The sequence below is a fragment of the Salmo trutta genome, chromosome 18, assembly GCF_901001165.1.
Source record: "Salmo trutta chromosome 18, fSalTru1.1, whole genome shotgun sequence".
NCBI lineage: Eukaryota > Metazoa > Chordata > Actinopteri > Salmoniformes > Salmonidae > Salmo > Salmo trutta.
Window position 1 is genome coordinate 57367474 of NC_042974.1, and position 22313 is coordinate 57389786.

Sequence of the window (22313 nt, forward strand, 5' to 3'; positions counted from 1 at the left end):
AGACCACATGTATAGCGTCATGTGGGCGAGCGGTTTGCTGATGTCACGTTTTGAACAGATTGCCCCATGGTGGCGGTGGGGTTATGGTATGGGCAGGCATAAGCTACGGGCAACAAACACAATTGCATTTTATTGATAGAATCTCTGCGCATTCAAATTGCTGTGACGAGATCCTGAGGCCCATTGTCGTGCCATTCATCTGCCGCCATCACCTCGTTTCAGCAAAATAATGCACGGCGCAATGTCGCCAGAATTTTAACACAATTCCTGGAAGCTGAAAATGTCCCAGTTCTTCCATGGCTTGCATACTCACCAGACATGTCACCCATTGAGCATGTTTGGGATGCTCTGGATCGACGGGTATGACAGCGTGTTCCAGTTCCCGCCAATGTCCAGTAACTGCACACAGTTATTGGAGAGGGGTGGGACATTTCACAGAACACAATCAACTGCCGGATCAACTCTATGAGAAGGAGATGTGTTGCGCTGCATAAGGGGAGTGGTAATCACACCAGATAGACTGGTTTTCTGATCCACACCCATACCTTTTTTTTAAAGGTATCTGTGATCAACAGATGCATATCAGTATTCCCAGTCATGTGATATCCATAAATTAGGGCCCAATATATTCATTTCAATTGACTGATGTCCTTATATGAACTGTAACTCAGTAAAATCTTTGAAATTGTTGCATGCTACATTTGTATTTTTCTAGAGTATATATTTATTTTCCGGGCTCTGACATTGCTCGTTCTAATATTATTAAATTCATTTCTTTGTATTGTTAGGTATTACTGCAGTGTTGGAACTAGAAACATAAGCATTTCGCTACACCTGCGATAACAAATAGAAAATGTGTATGCGACCAATTAAATGTTATTTGATTTAACTTTTGCTGGATCTTAACTGAAATATTGTTGTTCGCTGTCTAAAGGCGCCTACACATCGCACTGAATGTGGGTCTAGCGTTCGTCTGTTCAGCGCGCTGTGTTTTTAGGGACCACCAGCTGTAGATGTCCCATTGCCAACATCGGTGCGCAAATTACGTTTAGAGGTGCTAAGTACTATCGGCCAGCAAACGCTGTTGGTTTGTTTGAGCCCTAACAATAAATGATCTAAGAAACAATAGAACATTTCTGGGAATAGGTATCCCTGCGATGCGTTTAGGGACAAGAGTTGAAAATAATACAAGCTATAAACACTCCGATGCAGCGAATCGGATGGTGATTTTGTCAACGTATTTGTTTTTATCTATCCTCATTCAAATAAAACCATGTGTATTTTGCTGCAGATCCCTATTCGCCGCTCGAGGGAGTCGGTAATCTTTCTCAATCATCCATTCACCCACATTTCACTGAATGTAAGTGGATGGGAACATGATTTTGGAACATACTGTACCTTGTTTTTGTCAGTCAGTCAGAATAAATTGTGCATTCTGAAACGTATGGTGAAAACGATATTTTCATTTATTTATTTTGGGGGTTTTGTATGTTTGAGAAATTGGAGAGAAAATGAGGGCAGCGTCTGTTATTGAACAGTGATTGTCAGCAGCATCACCTCACAAATGTGGCGTTCAAAGTTCAAGATGTTCAGGGGTTAGTAAGATAAGGCTCTAGCACTGTATTATATATAGGCTACTGTCAGATAGATACTAGACTAGTATAGGTATGCTATAGTGTAGTATATTCTACAATGGAATGGGTTTTTCCGCCAATCACACCCAAAACATTTTGTGCTATAATTGGTCCCTATGAGAGCCCCGGGCCTGTTCTCATGCATATGGCCCACTTGTTTCAAATGTAAATAAAAACGTTTGAATGAGAGTGAATTAAACACTTTAAGTTAATTTGTCTATTTAGTTTATGTATAAGGTCTGTGATAACTGTCTTTAATAGGTAGGCTCCATTCAGAGGATAAGCCATAAAGGTTGGCTAGAGTAGACATCAATTAAATAATCATGTGCACTTGTTTTCACAGACCCTACAAAATGTGCATAGTCCAGTAGTCTGCAAGGATGACACAACTATTCATACTCCATAGTCCTCTTATAAATCATCCAATAGCGAAAAGGTATTTATCTTGGCTACCTACGCCACATCAAATTATTAGCAAGTGTAAAAGGGAGTGGGCAGTGTGAGTACACTGACAGTGCAGGTGTGGTAACACAGTGCCACCGACGCGGCCAGCTACCAAGGACTGTTGGCTCTCCTTCTCTGTGGCCGACGTGAGTAAGACAATTTAAGCGTGTTAACCCTCGCAAGGCTGCCAACCCAGACGGCATCCATAGCTGCGTCCTCAGAGCATGCGCAGACCAGACCAGTGTTTACGGACATATTCAATCTCTCCCTATCCAGTCTGCTGACCCCACGTGCTTCAAGATATCCACCGTTGTTCCTGTACCCAAGAAAGGAAAGGTAACTTAACTAAATGACTATCGCCGCAGCACTCACTTCTGTCATCATCAAGTGCTTTGAGAGATTAGTCAAGGATCATATCACATCTACCTTACCTGACACCCTAGACCCACTTCTATTTGCTTACCGCCCCAATAGATCCACGGATGATGCAATCGCCATCACACTGCACACTGCCCTATCCCATCTGGACAAGAGGAATACCTATGTAAGAATGCTGTTCATTGTCGAGCTCAGCATTCAACACCAGAGTACCCTCCAAGCTCATCATTAAGCTCGGGGGCCCTGGGTCTGAACCCCGCCCTGTGCAACTGGGTCCTGGACTTCCTGACGGGCCGCCGCCAGGTGGTGAGGGTAGGAAACAACACCTCCACTTTGCTGACCCAACTCAATCATCAAGTTTGTAGATGACACAACAGTAGTAGGCCTGATTACCAACAATGATGAGACAGCATGTAGGGAGGAGGTGAGGGTCCTGGGAGTGTGGTCCCAGGAAAATAACCTCTCACTCAACATCAACAAAACAAAGGAGCTGATCGTGGACTTCAGGAAACAGCAGAGGGAGCACACCCCTATCCATATCGAAGGAACCGCAGTGGAGAATATGGAAAGCTTCAAGTTCCTCTGCGTACACATCACTGACAAACTGAAATGATCCACCCGCACACACATTGTAGTGAAGAAGGCGCAACAGCGCCTCTTCAACCTCAGGAGGCTGAAGAAATTTGGCTTGACATCTAAAACCCTCACAAACCTTTACAGCTGCACAATTGAGAGCATCCTGTTGGGCTGTATCACCACCTGGTACGGCAACTGCACCGCCCACAACCGCAGGGCTCTCCAGAGGGTGGTGCAGTCTGCCCAACGCATCACCGGGAGAAAACTACCAGCCCTCCAGGACACCTGCAGTACCCGATGTCACAGGAAGGCCAAAAAGATCATCAAGGACAACAATCACCCGAGCCACTGCCTTTTCACCCACGCTATCATCCAGAAGGCGAGGTCAGTACAGGTGCATCAAAGCTGGGACCGAGAGACTGAAAAACAGCTTCTATCTTTTTTTTCTTTTTTTCTTTCACCTTTATTTAACCAGGTAGGCTAGTTGAGAACAAGTTCTCATTTACAACTGCGACCTGGCCAAGATAAAGCATAGCAGTTCGACACATACAACAACACAAAGTTACACGTGGAATAAACAAACATACAGTCAATAATACAGTAGAAAAAAGAAAAGTCTATATACAGTGAGTGCAAATGAGGTAAGATAAGGGAGGTAAGGCAATATATAGGCTATGGTGGTGAAGTAATTACAGTATAGCAATTAAACACCAGAATGGTAGATGTGCAGAAGATGAATGTGCAAGTAGAGATACTGGGGTGCAAAGGAGCAAGATAAATAAATAAATACAGTATGGGGATGAGGTAGTTGGATGGGCTGTTTACAGATGGGCTATGTACAGGAGCTGTGATCTGTGAGCTGCTCTGACAGCTGGTGCTTAAAGCTAGTGAGGGAGATAAGAGTCTCCAGCTTAAGTGATTTTTGCAGTTCGTTCCAGTCATTGGCAGCAGAGAACTGGAAGGAAAGGCGGCCAAAGTAGAAATTGGCTTTGGGGGTGACCAGAGAGATATACCTGCTGGAGCGCGTGCTACGGGTGGGTGCTGCTATGGTGACCAGTGAGCTGAGATAAGGCAGGGCTTTACCTAGCAGAGACTTGTAGATGATCTGGAGCCAGTGGGTTTGGCGACGACTATGAAGCGAGGGCCAGCCAACGAGAGCGTACAGGTCGCAGTGGTGGGTAATAAATGGGGCTTTGGTGACAAAACGGATGGCACTGTGATAGACTGCATCCAATTTGTTGAGTAGAGTGTTGGAGGCTATTTTATAAATGACATCGCCGAAGTCGAGGATCGGTAGGATGGTCAGTTTTACGATGGTATGTTTGGCAGCATGAGTGAAGGATGCTTTGTTGCGGAATAGGAAGCCGATTCTAGATTTAATTTTGGATTGGAGATACTTAATGTGAGTCTGGAAGGAGAGTTTACAGTCTAGCCAGACACCTAGGTATTTGTAGTTGTCCACATATTCTAAGTCAGAACCGTCCAGAGTAGTGATGCTGGATGGGCAGGCAGGTGCGGGCAATGATCGGTTGAAGAGCATGCATTTAGTTTTACTTGCATTTAAGAGCAGTTGGAGGCCATGGAAGGAGAGTTGTATGGCATCTCAAGGCCATCACTAGGACCTAAGAGGCTGCTGCCATATATACAGAGACTTGAAATCACTGGCCACTTTAATAATTAGAACACTAGTCACTTTAATAATGTTTACATTATTCCTAATCTTATATGTATATACTGTATTCTATTCAACTGTATTTTAGTCTATGCCGCTCCAAAATTGCTTGTCCAAATATTTATATATTCTTAATTCCATGTCAATACATAAAATTTGTGTGTATTGTTGTGATATTGTTAAATATTACTTGTTAGATTATTACTGCACTGTTGGAGTACACTGCACTCTAGGAACACAAGCATTTCGCTACACCCGCAATAACATCTGCTAAAGATGTGTATGTGACCAATCAAATTTGATTTGATTTGGTGAGATAATGCTGCGCTCAAGTGCTAGTCGGAACTTGGAAATGTGATACTTGCTAACTGGTTGTAGTTACACACGTGCCACGTTCAACCAGTTAGCAAGTCGGAAATGTCTAAGTTTCCTAGTTCCGACTAGCACATGAATGTGGCATAACTCGATCCGATGGAATACGACGATACGAACGCTTATTTCAAAGGGCGCTCAGTAAGCCACGCCCCAGTGGGCAGAGCTAGGCATGTTGCACTGGAACACGTTTTAATACAAATAAAGCCGGAGGAAGCATGGCTCTCGACCTTCGCCTTTAGCGAGTCCGTACGGGAGTTGCAGCGATGGGACAACACTGTAACTACCAATTGGATATCACAAAATTGGGGAGAAAAAGGGGTGAAAAATTGTTAAATATTAAATGTTTCATTTTACTATGTGTCTGTCCATAGCTACTCCTGCCTCCATGTAGTTTAATAGACGTTTGGATACTGTATATCAGGATTTTGTGGCCATTTACACAGATGGTCCAAAACAAACTAATTACAGATCACCTAGCTGTATATACGGTGGAGCTGATGGCCGTACTGTTGGCCTTGCAGTAGGTGGAGGAAGTCAAGCTAGACAGAGTAGCTACACCACATAACCACAAGTACGTGGACACCTGCTCATTGAACATCTCCTTCCAAAATCATGGGCATTAACATGGAGTTGGTCCCCCCCTTGGCTGCTATAACAGCTCTTCTGGGAAGGCTTTCCTATAGATGTTGGAACATTGCTGCGATGACTTGCTTCCATTAATCCACAAGAGCATTAGTGAGGTCGAGCACTGATATTGGGCGATTCGGCCTGGCTCGCAGTCGGCGTTCCAATTCATCCCAAAGGTGTTCGATGGGGTTGAAGTCAAGGCTCTGTGCAGGCCAGTCAAGTTCTTCCACACCGATCTCAACAAACCATTTCTGTATGGACCTCGCTTTGTGCACGAGCCTTGTCATGCTGAAACAGGAAAGGGCCTTCCCCAAACGGTTGCCACAAAGTTGGAAGCACAGAATTGTCTACACTTTAAAAAGGAAACCTTCCTTAAGGCACCTTTAGGGGTTCCTCAGATTGCAACCCTCTAAAGGTGCCTCCAGGAACCTTTTGCCTGAAGAACCTTAAAAAATATATATATATATATATATATTTTATATATATATTGCGAACTGTCTGGGACTCGTTGTTTCCCTGTTTACTAATCAAATATATTTTACTTATTGAGTCAAAGACGAAAATTAACTGTAATACATTGGTCTCAAATATATTAGCATAACTAGGCAACACAGAACCACCGTGGACACATTTTAAAATGAGAGGCTTTTCTCCCTATTTAAACGTGTCCCAGTTTAACATGCCTAGCTCTGCCCACTAAGGCGTGGCTTACGGAGCTTTCTTTGAAACAAACGATCGTATCTTCATTTTCCAAACGATAGAGATGTTTCACCACACCGGATGGTAATATGTGCTGTGGGATGGTTAGGCAGTTTCATGATACTGTAGTTGTAGCCGGTGAGTAGACGTCGGCTTTGGACAGCGCCAGCTGATGAGGGGAAACGCACTTGGTGTATTCTTTGTTGCAAACTTGAACACCTCAAAGGCAGATTAATGCATTTTCCGCGAAAACAGCCTCCTATTCCAGTGAAAGCTATTGATGTCGGTGAGTGATTGTGAACGAAGATGCTTACAGATATGATTGAGGTTGAAGAATTCGAAATCAAGGAGGAAGAACCTTGGTATGACAACCAGGACCTTGAGCATGGTAAATATTACTATTCTATCCATGATGACCGAGACTGTGAAAGCGCGGACTCACCTGTGCTGTGCGTATCAAATGACAGCTACAACCTGGCAGTGACCACAATTTGACACTCCGGCAGCGTTGGGCTAATAAATTATTTTCTAGCAGGTGTGGAATCAATGAGCTTCTGGTGTACCCCTTTTCATAGGGCAGGTGCAGGTGTCAGTAACGAATGTATTTTACAGGACACATTGGTAGGTTTAACTCTAGGCTACTGTACTGCGGCAGAAAACACTGTCGGACTTCAGCCAAATATTTCAAGGTTATCTCAAGCAGAATTGGAACACCCGAGGCTACCATTCCACTGCCACGGATGTAACCAACCATTTGAAACAATGCATCCTTTGTCTTAAATGTTCTACAGATTTTCAATGTTCTTCTCTGCATGTAATCTCCCGTGGGCAGATTCTGCATGTAGACCATGCGGACGCGCTATCCGGGACCCATGGGACGTCCCTACCCTATTGCAGTTGAAATGTTAAATGGTTTAGGGTAGGGACATCCCAATGATTCCGTATAGCACTGACCGTATACCAAGGGAGTTAATTATGCAGTTGACCAAATTATGCGAGATTTTACTTCTAGGTTACCGCCATAGAGAATGATAAAGGCATCTAGTGGCCAAAATGCCATATTTGCATGGGCAGCACCATTGAGGGCTTCCACCATTTTATTGTAGTCAACTGGTTGGGACTTCCAACTTCATTGACTGATTCCTCCTGGTGACCATGTTGGAGATGGACCACTGGGTCATCAGGAGGGATCAGCCAATCGTGAAGAAAATTGACTACTTCAAAATGAAGATTGCCTCAATGGTGCTGTCAGACACTATAATGGCACAGATCCAAAGATGAGTCCTCTATCATTTATGGTTAACACACCACACCCTGAGCGGCGTTGCCAGCAACCTGACGCATCCGGTTTTCAAGGCAGCTAGATTCAACCTACAGTAGCTTTGGTTTTCAGCGGGAAAAGAGATGTGGGCAGACTTTTACGCATGCTGCAGAGATTACTCTGCATATAATAAGGTTTTGTTCCACCAATTTGCATAGTTCAAGATCTTTTATTGACCATTTATTAACGAATTCTGGAATAGAAATCTAAGGAAAGGAAATCGGGGAAATATATACTGGTGCTCTCTAGATTAGAAGATATTCAGTTTATATGTCATGCTTAGAGAGAAACTCCCCGGCACACATCCTGTAAATGAGAGACCATTTCATCACGCATGAATTAGGCCACAGTGATTAAGGTATAACTATTTTTTACCTTTCTGACATATCTCAAATATATTAGAGGTGCGCTTGATTTATCCCTTTTGGGATCATGTTCCATTGTAAGCAAACTACTGTTAATCAAGGACAGCACAAGGAACATGTATTTGACCCACAAATGCAGGTAGGATGTCTACAAGATCGGTTTGCCCACCTGACATTGAGAATTGAGGCACGTGCACAGACACAGCCGTAGATGCACTAGATGTCTCTGCCAGGTCTTGTCACACTAATGGCTTCATCTTTGCCCAACCTTTAATTTGAAGTTATTTATAGAGCCTCTTCTGTGATCTCTCTTTCCTCCCATGCAGACCTCCACCTGGCTGCTGAGCTGGGGAAGACCCTGCTGGACAAGAACAGAGAGCTGGAGCAGGGTCATCAGCAGATGTACTCCACCAATCAGGAACAGCTACAGGAGATAGAGGTAAGAGTTTTAACCAATCAAGCTGTAACTACCAGGGTAGCGGTAACTCGGTTTGACCAATCAGAAGTATGTGGACACACAGTCCCTAACTGCAGCTAAAGGCACTTTCGGAGAGCTATTGTAGTGTTTGCAGGCTTTTGTTCCAGCCCAGCAGTAGCACACAATATCCACTAGTTGGCAAACCTGAGGCCTTTCTGTTAGGCATAAGTGTGTTCCTTGCGTGTTGAAAACAAGAGAAACTCACCTCAGATTTGCGCTCCTTTAATTCCTAAATAAAATGAAGTGTTTCAGATTTACAAAAGACAGGCTTCCATTTTTTTGTTTGACTTTATATTGAACTAGGCAAGTCAGTTAAGAACAAATTCTTCTTTTCAATGACGGCCTAGGAACAGTGTTCAGGGGCAGAACGACAGATTTTTACCCTGTCAGCTCAGGGATTCGACCTTGCAACCTTTCGGTTACTAGTCCAACGCTCTAACCACTACGCTACCTGCCACCCCATTAACTTCCTTTGAAGAAGAGATTAGTAGGTCGGATCCTGATTAATGACTTAATCTCTCTGCTGGACCTGTTGCTTACCATGGGTCCATGTAGGGTATGACCCTAGAAGCACAAACGGAATGGAATAGAACGTGAAATGTATAATGCAGACGTTTTGACTGAAACGCTTTTGTCAAGACTGCAAAATCTATATACGAATCCTTGTCTTTCGATACTGTAAAGCCCCAGGGAATAAGTATTTTGTTTTTCCATGTACAGGATTACAACACCACCATTATCAAACAGTAGAGGAACAGTGGGGACCTCACTCCTTTGAAAGCAACATACTTCATTGCTTTTCACCTTGTCCAGTGAACTTTCAGAGGACCAGGAAAGATAAAGATGGCCCATATCAGTTGTCCTCTTTTTTTGTGGGGGGGGGGGGCATACCTTTGACACACTCACATAGCCACCATTGAATTGTTGTGATTTATAGTAACTAGAGATTAAATGGCCTCTCAATGCTAGAGAATCTAAATATTTAACCAGTTAAGTTGTATTTAAATATCACATTCACAGACTTTGTGGTTTCTCTCTTATATCACCAGTGAAACCATCTTGTATGGTCAGCAGCAGCCGCTCACTTCCATATGAGCTCTGGATTTAATTTCCTTGAGTAGGGTCAACTCCTAAATCCTTCCCCTCATCTTTGAAACTGCTGACTGACAGAATTAATCTCTAACGTCGCCATCCATTTCATGACCTGACTGCATGTAGAAACGGCACAGGAGGAAGCTGATGCTGTAAATTATAATGTTATCTTGTCTTTAGGAGAACATTGACCTCTCTCACTCTAGGAGAAACACTATAGATAATTGCCACTTTTTTATAATTGTATGGTTAACATGCAGAATTCCAAAGAATACGTTGTTCTGTAACTGAATAGCATTGCAAGATAAGGTACAGCTCCCATTTAGTGAGTAGTATTGTTTTGAATTGGTGTTTTTAGTTTAGCTTTCTGTGACTGACCAGGATCTTAATGAGCTTAAGGTTCACAGCGTCCTCCATCGATAGAACTGTTATATTGTCTATGGCATTCTCCCTGTTTTACCCTGATAAGATTGCCCTTTTCCATTGAGAACAGGTTGAGCGAGAGAAGAGGGGGATAGATGGAAAGAAAGTGATGTTATCCCAGCACCGCTGTGCTCGTGTCTTTAGCACCTCGGTCTGAATCAACTTGTCTTAATAAGACAACTTTGTGTTGGTGCTGTTCTATATACCTCACCAGAGGTGTTGCGCTCTTACAAATACTAATTTGGCCCTGCAGAGGCTAGTACAGACATGTTGCTATCAAAGCAATAATAGTCGCCCAGACAGGTAGTTGTCATTGATTCTTGCAAGTTTGATCTCGTTCATGGTTCGATAAGCAACCAAAATAAATAATGTGTATGCCTTGGCTTAAAACCAATCATATTGACTTGAACAAGTACAATGGAGTAATCTAGATTCAATGTGAAATTGTGAAGTTGAAGGTGGGTTATGTGATGATATTGAGTCCTGGTTTTCTACTCCATCTTCCTTCTCCAGTACCTGACTAAGCAGATGGACCTCCTGAGGCATGTGAATGACCAGCATGCTAAGGTCTACGAGCAGCTTGACCAGTCTTCCAGAGAGCTGGAGCAGAGCAACACCCGCCTGGTACAGGACAACAGGGTCGCCCAGCACAAGATCCAGGGGTAAGCCTGTTGTTGGGTTTAAAGCCTGAGGCTGTGTCCCAGTTCTTCACCCTTCTCGCACACTTTTCTCACATGGATCTAACAATGGTGGAAACTCCCTCCAGCCAATGCTTATGCTAATCCTATTCATCTAAATCCATGGCGGTTTGGAGAATCGGGACGCAGTCATTCTCCAGATAATTAGAGATGGAATGGAAAACAATGTGTGTTGGTGAGAGGAGAGCTAAATGTGAGGATTATTTTCTCTCTCTTCAGGCTGACCGAGATGATCGAAGCTCTACAGACCCAGGTGGAGGATCTTCAATGTCAGGTAGAGGATCTGAAGACCGCCCCTGCCAATCCCCATAGGAAACCCCTTACAGAGGCATGTCGGCCCTACGGGGCGCAGAGCGTGTACTGCCTGAATGACCTGCAACCCACACAGAGGTGAGATCACTGCACTCATGAAATACAAACATAACTCAACGCACTGATTTTTAGATCTGGACAATCTGTATTGTTCCTTGAGCTGGAATTGACCCATACTTTAACAAGTGGGCCAGCACTGGTCTGTCAGATAGAATCTGTGCTATCCTCTTACTGGAGCTGGTGTCTGGCTGCTCTCTGTTACTTCCTGTCTGAACTCTCCTCTACACCCTCTCCTTCACCTAATCTTCTGACGTAATATAAAGCTATATAGATCAGTCAGGTCTGCATGGGGTTAAATAGACATGGCACAATAAGGTCAGATTCATCAAATGGAAAATGACGCTAAATTGATTAACATTTTATGCATTTAGAACTCAATAGCTTGTGCATTATTGATTGTTTTTAAGCTGTAGGTAAAACATGTTTTTGGGTTGAAAATACATAGAGAAGACTAGCCCACCCGAAGTTGCCATTAGTTCTGTTCTAGATAGCCTAAGGCCCTAAACCCTACTCTAGATGGCATTCATTCAATTCCACTTTGACTTCCAACAGTCCCTCTTGGCCCTGCTCTAGTGGTGTGATTTGGCTCTCTCTGTGTGTTACCTCTCTTGCCGTTCACACTGGTTAAGGAGACTAGTACTACTGCTAGTACTCTAGCTTTCTTCCTGCCCTCTGAGGCCATAGCACTTCAGACTGTGTAATCCAGTTAGGGTTTGGCCCCTCCTTTAATCCAGGCCAAAGCTCGTAGGTCACTGATCAAAACACATGCCAAGCAGACTATAGTACTCTCTCCCTACTGACTTCACTGAAACGTGGTCACAGTTGTCACCCAAAGGTCATAGTCCACTCGTAAGGACACTAATCTCTGCCCTGCACGAAAGATCACTTCTGATTAGTCTGTTTGATACAGGATATCTTGCTACCAATTCATCAAACGCATGCTTGAATAACTTGTTGGCAGTTTATCAGTAACTTAATAAGACTAATTAGGTGTGTAAGCGCTGGTCTGGACTGAAACAAAAGTTGTTACCCAATACTTAAAAAAAATAAAATAAAGTTAGATTTTCCTCTGACCCCTCTCAGGTACTCGAGTTACAACTCTGGCGACCAATCTGATGACTGCTGGTCTCCCTCTGACCTCTCATTGCTAGAGGAGGAGCAGGAGTCGCTACGGCAATCGCTCCGCTCTCTACAGACCCAGCTGGCCAATGAACGTGCTCGGAGGGAGGGGGCGGAGCGAGAGGCAGACCTGCTAGCCAATGAGAATGTGGTGCTGGAGCAGCGCTTGGGAATGATGGCGGGGTGCCAGGTGAGGAAGAGAAGCAACTCACACAGAGCATCATTTTAAGCCAATGCAATCTGTTTGCTCCTCCTATGTAGTGAAATGGTAGTTAAGAGTTACATTACTGAATCCTCTCTGTCTTTCTCTCTGACTCTGACTCTGTCTAGGCCAGACTAGAGGAGCTGGAGTGTGAGGCTGAGGAGCTTCGTCAGCTGTGGAGAGCCAACCATGCCACCAAAGCTTGGAGGTCAAGGGTCAGCCTGACAATGCTGCCCAATACCCTCTTCTTCCCCCTGAACCAGGAGAGTGGGATGGGGGAGGATGGAGAGAGCGAGGAAGACGTGATGGACGTAAGCTTCCATTCCAACCCGAAAGGTTGTGACGTCTTGAAGAGATGCAACAGCGAGAAGCAGCTGAGGTCACCGCGGGGTGATGGGTCAGAGGTAGACGAGAGCCAAGAGCGTTCGTGTGTCCGCCATTCAGAGGTGGTGAAGCAGCGTGGGATCTCCCTCCTCAACGAGGTTGACGCTCAGTACAGCGCCCTGCAGGTAAAATATGATGCGCTGCTGCGACTCTGCCACCAGGGGGAGCCGTACCCAAACCAGCAGCACAACCACAAGGAGGTCCAGACACCCATCGTAGCCCCCTCGGACTGCCCACAAAGCCCAGCCCCAGCCTCCCTTCGCAAGGCTGCAGGCACAGACATGAAGGGCCAGGAGGATGAACTTCACCAGCCTGAGTACAAGGCCCTGTTCAAGGAAATATTTAACTGCATCCAGAAAACAAAAGAGGACCTGAGTGAGAACAGAAGAAAGCCCTGGCAGTTGGCATAGTATGGCTTTCGTAGTAAACAAGCAAAAATGGCTCTGCTTTTGCGCTGGACATGCAGTTGTTTCTTGTTGGAGGTGAACATGCTAGCTATTAAGCAAGCGCCTTACAAATTGTTTGTAAGGCCTGGTAACTGATGTACTGTGTCTGTATCTGGTGGAACTGCAGCTGAATCGATTACCATCTCTAAGGGCTCATCTCTATCTATGGATGCTGGAGCAGCCAGAGAAAGGCAACATCAGCTGATACACCAGGTCTTTGGCATGGAACGAACAGTGCCTAACATTCAGTCTACATCATTCTGCCTCAATCAACCAGCCCTACTCGATCTTTGTTGCCCTTAGATTAGCGTCTAGGGGCAATGTTCTTCTACTCTCAGGAACCAAGAACCTCTGGAAACTTTCTGTGGATTAGTGCTTTTCCATGGTACCTCTTTTTTTTTTCCCATGGTACCTCTATGCACTGTTCAATCAAAAGCTACATATCCTTTTAAAGTGACAGTCTGAGCCCGAAGGTCAAAACGGTAACTTTATCATCTTTGTGCCTCAAATGCCACTGTTTCTTACTCTTGGTGATGAGTAAAGACAAATTATGTGAATCTACATCTCAGAATTGTACTGTATGTCTTCAAAAAAGTTAGCATGATCCTAAAATTTAAACATGAAAGTATTTGGGTATGAAGACTGAGTTGTATGTACAGGATTGATGTTGTAGTTAGCAATCTAATCTAATGAGGCTATACCAGAACTCGGCTATGTGTTATGATATTACTGTGCTTTCCAAATACAATGATGACATTTCACAAAGTAAGTGTTTTTCCGATGGTTTGTCAAACGGTCCCGTTAATCGTTTTTGCTGCCTAACTCATGCTATCCTAATGTATCATGATAAACACCCCCTTAGTTGACATCACTGTAAAATCACATTGTAATGAGATGCACTTTAGACTTGCACAGGGATGTTATTTTCTGACACTTTATGTAGCTAGCCACTGTACTGTATAAGAAGTGCTGTTTAGTAATTCCTGTTCAATGTATTAGATATAGTACCAGTCAAAAGTTTGGACACCTACTCATTCAAGGGTTTTTCTTTATTTGAAAAAAAACATTTTTTTACAGTGTAGAATAATATTGAAGACATCAAAACTACGAAATAACACATACGGAATCAAGTAGTAACCAAAAAGTGTTAAACTTACATTTGAGATTCTTCAAAGTAGCCGCCCTTTGCCTTGATGCACACTCTTGGCATTCTCTGACCCAGCTTCATGAGGTAGTCACCTGGAATGCGTTTCAATTAACAGGTATGCCTTGTTCATTTGTGGAATTTCTTTCCTTCTTAATGCGTTTGAGCCAATCAGTTGTGTTGTGACAAGGTAGGGGTGGTGTACAGAAGATAGCCCTATTTGGTAAAAGACTAAGTCCATATTATGGCAAGAACAGCTCAAATAAGCAAAGAGAAACGACAGTCCATCATTACGTTAAGACATGAAGGTCAGTCAATGCGGAAAACATCAAAAGTGCAGTCGCAAAAACCATTGAGCGCTATGATGAAACTGGCTCTCGTGAGGACCGCCACAGGAAAGGAAGACCCAGAGGATAAATTCGTTAGAGTAAACTGCACCTCCGATTGCAGCCCAAATAAATGCTTTACCGAATTCAAGTAACAGACACATCTCAACATGAACTGTTCAGAGACTGAATCAGGCCATGGTCAAATTGCTGCAAAGAAACAACTGAAGGACACCAATAAGAAGACACTTGCTTGGGCCAAGAAACACGAGCAATGGACATTAGACCAGTGGAAATCTGTCATTTGGTCTGATGAGGCCAAATTTGAGATTATTGGTTCCAACCTACGTGTCTTTGTGAGACGCAGAGTACAGAAAGTGAATGGATGAGTTCTGCATGTGTTTGCATCATGAAGCATAGAGGAGGAGGTGTGACGTTGTGGGGGTGCTTTGCTGGTGACACTGTCAGTGATTTATTTAGAAATCGAGGCACACTTAACCAGCATACTACTGTGGCTACTTTGAAGAATCTAAAACATATTTTGATTTATTGAACACTTTTTGGTTACTACATGATTCCTTATGTGTTATTTCATAGTTTTGATGTCCACTATTATTCTACAAGGTAGAGAATAGTAAAAATAAAGAAAAACACTTGACTGAGTAGGTGTGTCCAAACTTTTGATTGGTACTGTAAATACATACAGTACATGTAATATTTGTGATAAATGCAAACTCAGAGGATTCCGTGTCTCTATTGGTCCATTATTCTAACTGCAAAGTCATGTGGTTTGTCAAGGTGGTAGCTATTATTATCTATGTAATCTGAACAAAGCGGTTCATACAGGGTCCTAGGAGCATCATCATCACAAGACCGGGACACAATACTCACTTTGCGACAGGGACATAATGGAGAGCACAGCAGGGTGGGAGACAGTAAGTTTTTGTATGTGTGTTTTTGTCTACATATTAGTGACTGATTCACAGGTTAGGCACCTTATACAAGTACTTATCATTGTTTGATGCCATAGGCCTACAAACAACCACATAAAGCAATCATCCTCTGTCTAAAAATGCTATTACGAATTGAATTTACACTTAGATTTCTACCAGTACATAAATGTGGTAATTAGTCTTCCCTGTGGCTCAGTTGGTAGAGCATGGTGTTTGCAACGCCAGCATGATGTGTGCAACGCCAGGGTTGTGGGTTCGATTCCCACGGGGGGCCAGTACAACAACAAAAAATGCATGAAATTAAATGTATGCATTCACTACTGTAAGTCGCTCTGGATAAGAGCGTCTGCTAAATGACTAAAATGTAAATGTAAAATGTAGTCTTCTTGAGAGTGGGGGATGGGGTTCAAGGTAAATTCATTGAAACTAGACTTACAGTAATACAAAGGCATTTCCTCATGGTGTCGTTTTTTTTATGCTTACTAATGATGGCACTGAATGGAATGTTGACAAACTTGTTGGTGAACAAGATACGGTTTCTCCCTGAGAAATCAACTGCTTGAAAAAATATATACCGTAATTTCCGGACTATAAGCCGCAACTTTTTTCCCAGGCTTTGAACGTCGCGGCTTAAACAATGATGCGGCTAATATATGGGTTTTTCCCGCTTTCAATTTTTTTTCTCCAAAAAAACACATTCTGTGACGTGCTCAGTTTTTTGGCGGCATGAAGCTTTCATTAGACCAATGAAATTGCCGAACGGGTTAAGGTCAAACAACTATTTTTGTTTACTGTTTAGATTAAATCGAGCGCTCTCAAACTTCCCATCATTCTGATTACGGTAGTCATTTTGTCACCCTGATTCCTGGGGGTACAACTAAGTATTTGCAGCCACTCGACATCAGTGTAAATCGTGCATTTAAGGTGGCGCTCCGTGTTAAGCGGGAGGCTTGGATGACAAGTGGGGAGAAATCCTTCACTAAAACGGGCCGCATGCGAAGAGCAACTTATGGTCAAGTCTGCCAGTGGGTCCAGACAGCGTGGAGCATTGTCAAAAAATCCACTATCATCAACGGGTTTCGAAAGGCTGGACTGCTGCGTGTTGAAGAGGGCTCAGCGGGGGATTTGCCTCCGGATGAAAGTGACGAGAGCGACAATGAAAACGATCCAATATCGGATGAAGCAATTCTGAGGCTATTCAACTCCGACACCGAAGGAGATAGTTTCAGTGCACAGGAGAAGGAAGATGGTGACCAATGACTTTCTTGGTAGGCTACTGTTTACTGCAAATGTTGTATTTTTGTTACAAGCCGTGTTTCGTTAAAGCCTATTTATTTTTGTTACAAGCCGTGCTTCGTTAAAGCCTATTTATTTTTGTTACAAGCCGTGTTTCGTTAAAGCCTGTGTAAAGTTCATTTGTTTCAATGTACCGGTAGGCACCTGCGGCTTATAGACATGTGCGGCTTATTTATGTTCAAAATAAAAAAAATGTTTTTAATTCAGTGGGTGCGGCTTATATTCAGGTGCGCTTAATAGTCCGGAAATTACAGTATATATTTTTTTCCTTTATTTAACTAGGCAAGTCAGTTAAGAACAAATTCTTATTTACAATGACAGCCTAGGAACAGTGGGTAAACTGCCTTGTTCAGGTGCAGAACGACAGATTTTTACATTGTCAGCTCAGGGATTCGATCTAGCAACCTTTCGGTTACTGGCCCAACGCTCTAACCACTAGGCTACCTGCCACCCCATTTGCACCATATTTTATAAGCAAATTTGGTGCAAATAAACAAATGGTGTACTTCAGAGTGTCACTTTTTGCTTAAGGAGTGAAATATGACTGCAGGTTAACTTTCTGGAAAACCATTCATTCACTTTTTAGTCTTCATGTTTGTACTCATGTGCTTACTGTAGGCTGCTAATAGCAGGAGTCTCTCTGGGGGAGGAGAGGAGAGAAACCCTGCCTCCAAAATGAGTATTTCTAGGGAGAACAACTCTGATGAACCCATGGGGGGGAGGAGTGTTTTTGATTGTGATGAATCATAAATGCTGGATTCAATTGAGTTTATAGCATGTTTTCTATGTATTGATAACATCCCCAAGTACCCTATCCTTCACTATTTATCATCATGGGAAATACATTTGTGATCAATAGGGTTTCTATGTTGTATCAAAGCAAAATTCAACCAGAGAGACCAGACTCACCGGAGAGAACCTATAGAATTTAGACCATTCACTCCTAAAAATGGGAAAGTAGTTTGGTTTGGAAACATTTTAATACCCTGTATTTTGTTGATATTTTGTAGCTTGATTACTGAACAGATATCGATATTATGCTTTTGACAGGGATCGATCCAACTCCCCTGTACCTAGCTGTATGTCCATGAAGAGTAACCAGTCCATTAGAGAACCTATAGAATTCAGAGAAGGACCTTTTCAAACTGACCAAATGTAAGTGCTTCAGGACCAGGTTGTCTCTCTCAAAATGTTGACATACTAACACAGACCCGTTTAAAAAGTAAGTCTACTGTCTCCTGATTGGAGATGTCTGTTCTGGTGTTTTAACAGGGTCCAGCAGGAGAGACCAGACTCCACTGTACCCATCCATGAAGAGTGAACAGTCAAAGAGAGAGCCTATAGAATTCCGGAGTGAAGACTTTCCTCCAAAACAAGAGTAAGAAGTCTTGTGTTGTCATTTTAAGAAATCTGAGTGTGATGAGAGAAAAAAAAAAGCTTAGCAATGGTACTTGCCTTGTTCCTACACAGAGTTCCCAGAGACCAATATGATAAGTCAGAGTCAGACATTCCAAATGGTTAGTCTGCCCCAAGTCATGAAATGGACCTGTTCTCCATATTTAAGGTGGGCTGTCTTAATTTGCTCGTGCTGGAAAATGGCTTTGAAACCTCGATTCTTACCTCCAAGACTGTTGCGACTTAGTTTTCTATGTCCTTTTGAATTGTTTGTTGCAGTTGCTTGAATGCAATGTCATCACTTTTGTGAAGAATGAATTGAAGAGGTTCCAGAGGATTCTTTGTAAAGATTACACAGATAAACATACTGAGAATGAGAAGCAGGAGAGCAGCGCCAGAGAAGGGGCTCTGAAGATCACACTGCACATTCTGAGGAACATGAACCAGAAGGCGCTGGCTGACTCCTCGCTGAAGAAACGTAACAATTCAAGTCTTTGTTGCTTGGAGGCTAGATCCTCTTTACCTACAGCAGAACATCTGATGCATCTGCCGTTCTTCCCTTGAGGCAGTTAACCCCCAACAACAACTGCTCCTCTGGCGCCGATGACGTGAACGTAGATTAAGGCAGCTACCGCACCTCTGATTCAGAGGGGTTGTATTTGTATTTATTATGGATTCCCATTAGCTGCTGCCAAGGCATCAGCTACTCTTCCTGGGGTCCAACAAAATTAAGGTAGTTACACAATTTTAAAAACATTACAATACATTAACAACAGATATCACAACACATTAAGTGTGTTCCCTCAGGCCACTAACGTTACTCTACTACCACATATTCACATATTTACAACACAAAATCCATGTGTGTATAGTGCATATGTTTTCATGTGTGTATATGCATGTGTCTGTGCCTATGTTTGTGTTGTTTCACAGTCCGCTGTTCCATACATTTAAAAAAAATGTTTTTTGTTGTTGTATGATTTTACTGCTTGCATTAGTCTTAATGTGGAATAGAGTTCCGTGTAGTCATGGCTCTATGTATCTCTGTGCGCCTCCCATAGTCTGTTCTGGACTTGGACAGTGAAGAGATCTCTGGCATGTCTTGTGGGGTATGCCTGGGTGTCTGAGCTGTGTGCTAGTAGTTTAAACAGATAGCTCGGTGCATTTAACATGTCAAAACCTCTCACAAATACAAGTAGTGATGAAGTCAATCTCTCCTCTACTCTGAGCCAGGTGAGATTGATAATGTTAGCTCTCCCTGTACATTTTAGGGCCAGCCGTGTTGCCCTGTTCTGGGCCAATTGGAATTTTCCTAAATCCCTCTTTGTGGCACCTGACCACACGACTGGACAGTAGTCCTGGTGCGACCAAACTAAGGCCTTTAGGACCTTCCTTGTTTATAGCGTTGTTAAGAAGGCAGAGTAGTGCTTTATTATGGACAAACCTTTCCCCATCTTCGCTACTGTTGCATCTGACCATGTCAGTTTACAATCCATGGTTGTGCCAAGAAGTTCAGTCTCCTCAACTTGCTCAATTTCCACATTATTAATTACTAGATTTATTTGAGGTTTAATGGTTTAGTGAATGATTTGTCCCAAATACAATGCTTTTCGTTTTTGAAATAATTAGGACCAACTATACTGAACAAAAATCTAAACTTAATATGTAGCAATTTAAAAGATTTTACTGAGTTACAGTTCATATGAGGAAATCAGTCAAATCAATTCATTAGGCCCTAATCTATGGATTTCACATGACTGGGAATATAGATAGCATCTGTTGGTCACAGACACCTTTAAAAAATCGGCCTCACAATGGGCTTCAGGATGTCGTCACAGTATTTATGTGCATTCAAATTGCTATCAATAAAATGCAATTGTGTTCGTTGTCCGTAGTTTATGCCTGCCCATACCATAACCCCACCGCCACCATGGGGGACTCTGTTAACAACGTTGACATCAGCAAACCGCTTGCCCACATGATGCCATGCAGTACACTTGGTCTGCGGTTGTCACGTCCTGACCGTAGTAAGATGTTATTTTTTATGGTAGAGTAGGTCAGGGCGTGACGGGGTGTTTTGTGTTTTTCTATGTTTTCTCTATCTATGTTTAGTTCTAGTTTTCTATGTTTAGTTCTAGTTTTCTATGTTTTTTTTGGGGATGATCTCCAATTAGAGGCAGCTGGTCCTCGTTGTCTCTAATTGGAGATCATACTTAAGTAGGATTTTTTCCCACCTGTGTTTGTGGGTAGTTGTATTCTGTTTAGTCTATGTACCTGACAGAACTGTGCGCTTTCGTTTTTCTCTTTGTTATTTTGTCTTTAGTGTTTTTGAGTTAAAATAAATTTCATCATGAGCACTCAACACGCTACGCTTTGGTCCCCTCTCTTTACAGTGGTTGTGAGGCCGGTTGGACGTACTGCCAAATTGTCATGCTGTTTAATCAGCTTCTTGATATGCCATACCTGTCAGGTGGATAGATACATTTACATTTAAGTCATTTAGCAGACGCTCTTATCCAGAGCGACTTACAAATCGGTGCATTCACCTTATGATATCCAGTGGAACAACCACTTTACAATAGTGCATCTAAATCTTTTGGGGGGGGGGTTAGAAGGATTACTTTATCCTGTCCCAGGTATTCCTTAAAGAGGTGGGGTTTCAGGTGTCTCCGGAATGTGGTGATTGACTCCGCTATATTAGAAAAGGAGAAATGGTCACTAAGAGGGATGTATACAAATTTGTTAACAAAATTTGAGAGAAATAAGCTTTTTGTGCATATGGAACATTTCTGGGATCTTTTATTTCAGCTCATGAAACATGGGACCAACACTTTACATGCTGCGTTGATATTTTTCTTCAGTGTAAATCTTGCCACCCATTCTGAAACTGACTGCATCTCTTTGTTAGGTGTTGCAGTGATTTCACTTGCTGTGGTAGCTGACATGTATAGTGTTGAGTCATCAGCATACATAGACACACAGGCTTTACTCAGAGCCAGTGGTAGGTCATTAGTAAAGATTGAAAAAGTAAGGGGCTTAGACATCTGCCCTGGAGAATGCCTGACTCTACCTGGATTATGTTGGAGAGTCTTCCATTAAAGAATACCATCTGTAACTCTCAATCCACAATATAGCAGGGGATGTAAAGCCATAACACATACATTTTTCCAGCAGCAGATTATGATCAATAATGCCAAAAGCTACACTGAAGTGAAACACAATAGCATCCACAATCTTTTTATTACACATTTTTCTCAGACAATCATCAGTCATTTGTGTAAGTGCTGTAGATGTTGATGTACATGTTGAATGCCCTTCCCTATAAGCATGCTGAAAATCTGTTAATTTGTTTACTGTGAAATAACATTGTATCTGGTCAAACACATTTTTTTCCACAGTTTACTAAGGGTTGGTAACAGGCTGATTGGTCAGCTGTTCAAGACAGTAAAGGGTGCTTTGCTATTCTTGGGTAGAATAATGACTTTTGCTTTCCTTCAGGCCAGAGGGAACACACTTTCTTGTATGCTTAAATTGAAGAGATGGCATATAGGAGTGGCAATATCATCCGCTATCATCCTCAGTAATTTTCCATCCAAGTTGTCAGACCCAGGTGGCTTGTTATTGTTGATAGACAGCAATAAATGTTTCACCTCTTCCACACTCACTTTCCTGAATTCCAAATTACAATACTTTGTCTTTCATAATTTGGTCAGTTATGCATGGTTGAGTGGGTTCAGAATTTGTTGTTGGCATGTCAATCATTAAAGTAGTTGGCATCAGTGGGTTAAGTGATGAATGAGCCACCTCCAATTATAATTGTATTTTTCGGGGACATTGTTCTGCGGGCCAACAAAAGGGCTTACAGTGCATTCGGAAAGTATTCAGACCCCTTGA

General features: G+C 42.8%; 1 protein-coding gene and 1 long non-coding RNA gene across 4 annotated transcripts; both read left to right on the forward strand.

Moving 5' to 3' along the window:
• The first annotated feature begins 6409 nt into the window (after nucleotides 1-6409).
• On the forward strand, nucleotides 6410-14074 carry LOC115153574 (cerebellar degeneration-related protein 2). 2 transcript variants are annotated; one of them, XM_029699165.1, is made up of 6 exons: nucleotides 6410-6691; nucleotides 8418-8530; nucleotides 10598-10746; nucleotides 11002-11172; nucleotides 12238-12463; nucleotides 12604-14074. In XM_029699165.1, the coding sequence occupies exons 1-6, from the start codon at nucleotides 6640-6642 to the stop codon at nucleotides 13267-13269; spliced, it is 1377 nt and encodes a 458-aa protein (XP_029555025.1). In that variant the 5' UTR covers nucleotides 6410-6639; the 3' UTR covers nucleotides 13270-14074. The 2 variants fall into 2 exon arrangements, with proteins under 2 accessions (XP_029555025.1, XP_029555024.1); XM_029699164.1 differs by having other exon boundaries at nucleotides 6411-6793.
• Nucleotides 14075-15396: 1322 nt separating this feature from the next.
• Nucleotides 15397-18460, forward strand: LOC115152655 (uncharacterized). Of its 2 annotated transcripts, none has more exons than XR_003867556.1 (3): nucleotides 15397-15710; nucleotides 18075-18179; nucleotides 18297-18460. It is a non-coding gene; the product is annotated as an uncharacterized LOC115152655 (long non-coding RNA). The 2 variants fall into 2 exon arrangements; XR_003867557.1 differs by lacking the exon at nucleotides 15397-15710 and adding an exon at nucleotides 16952-16996.
• The last annotated feature ends 3853 nt before the right edge of the window (nucleotides 18461-22313 follow it).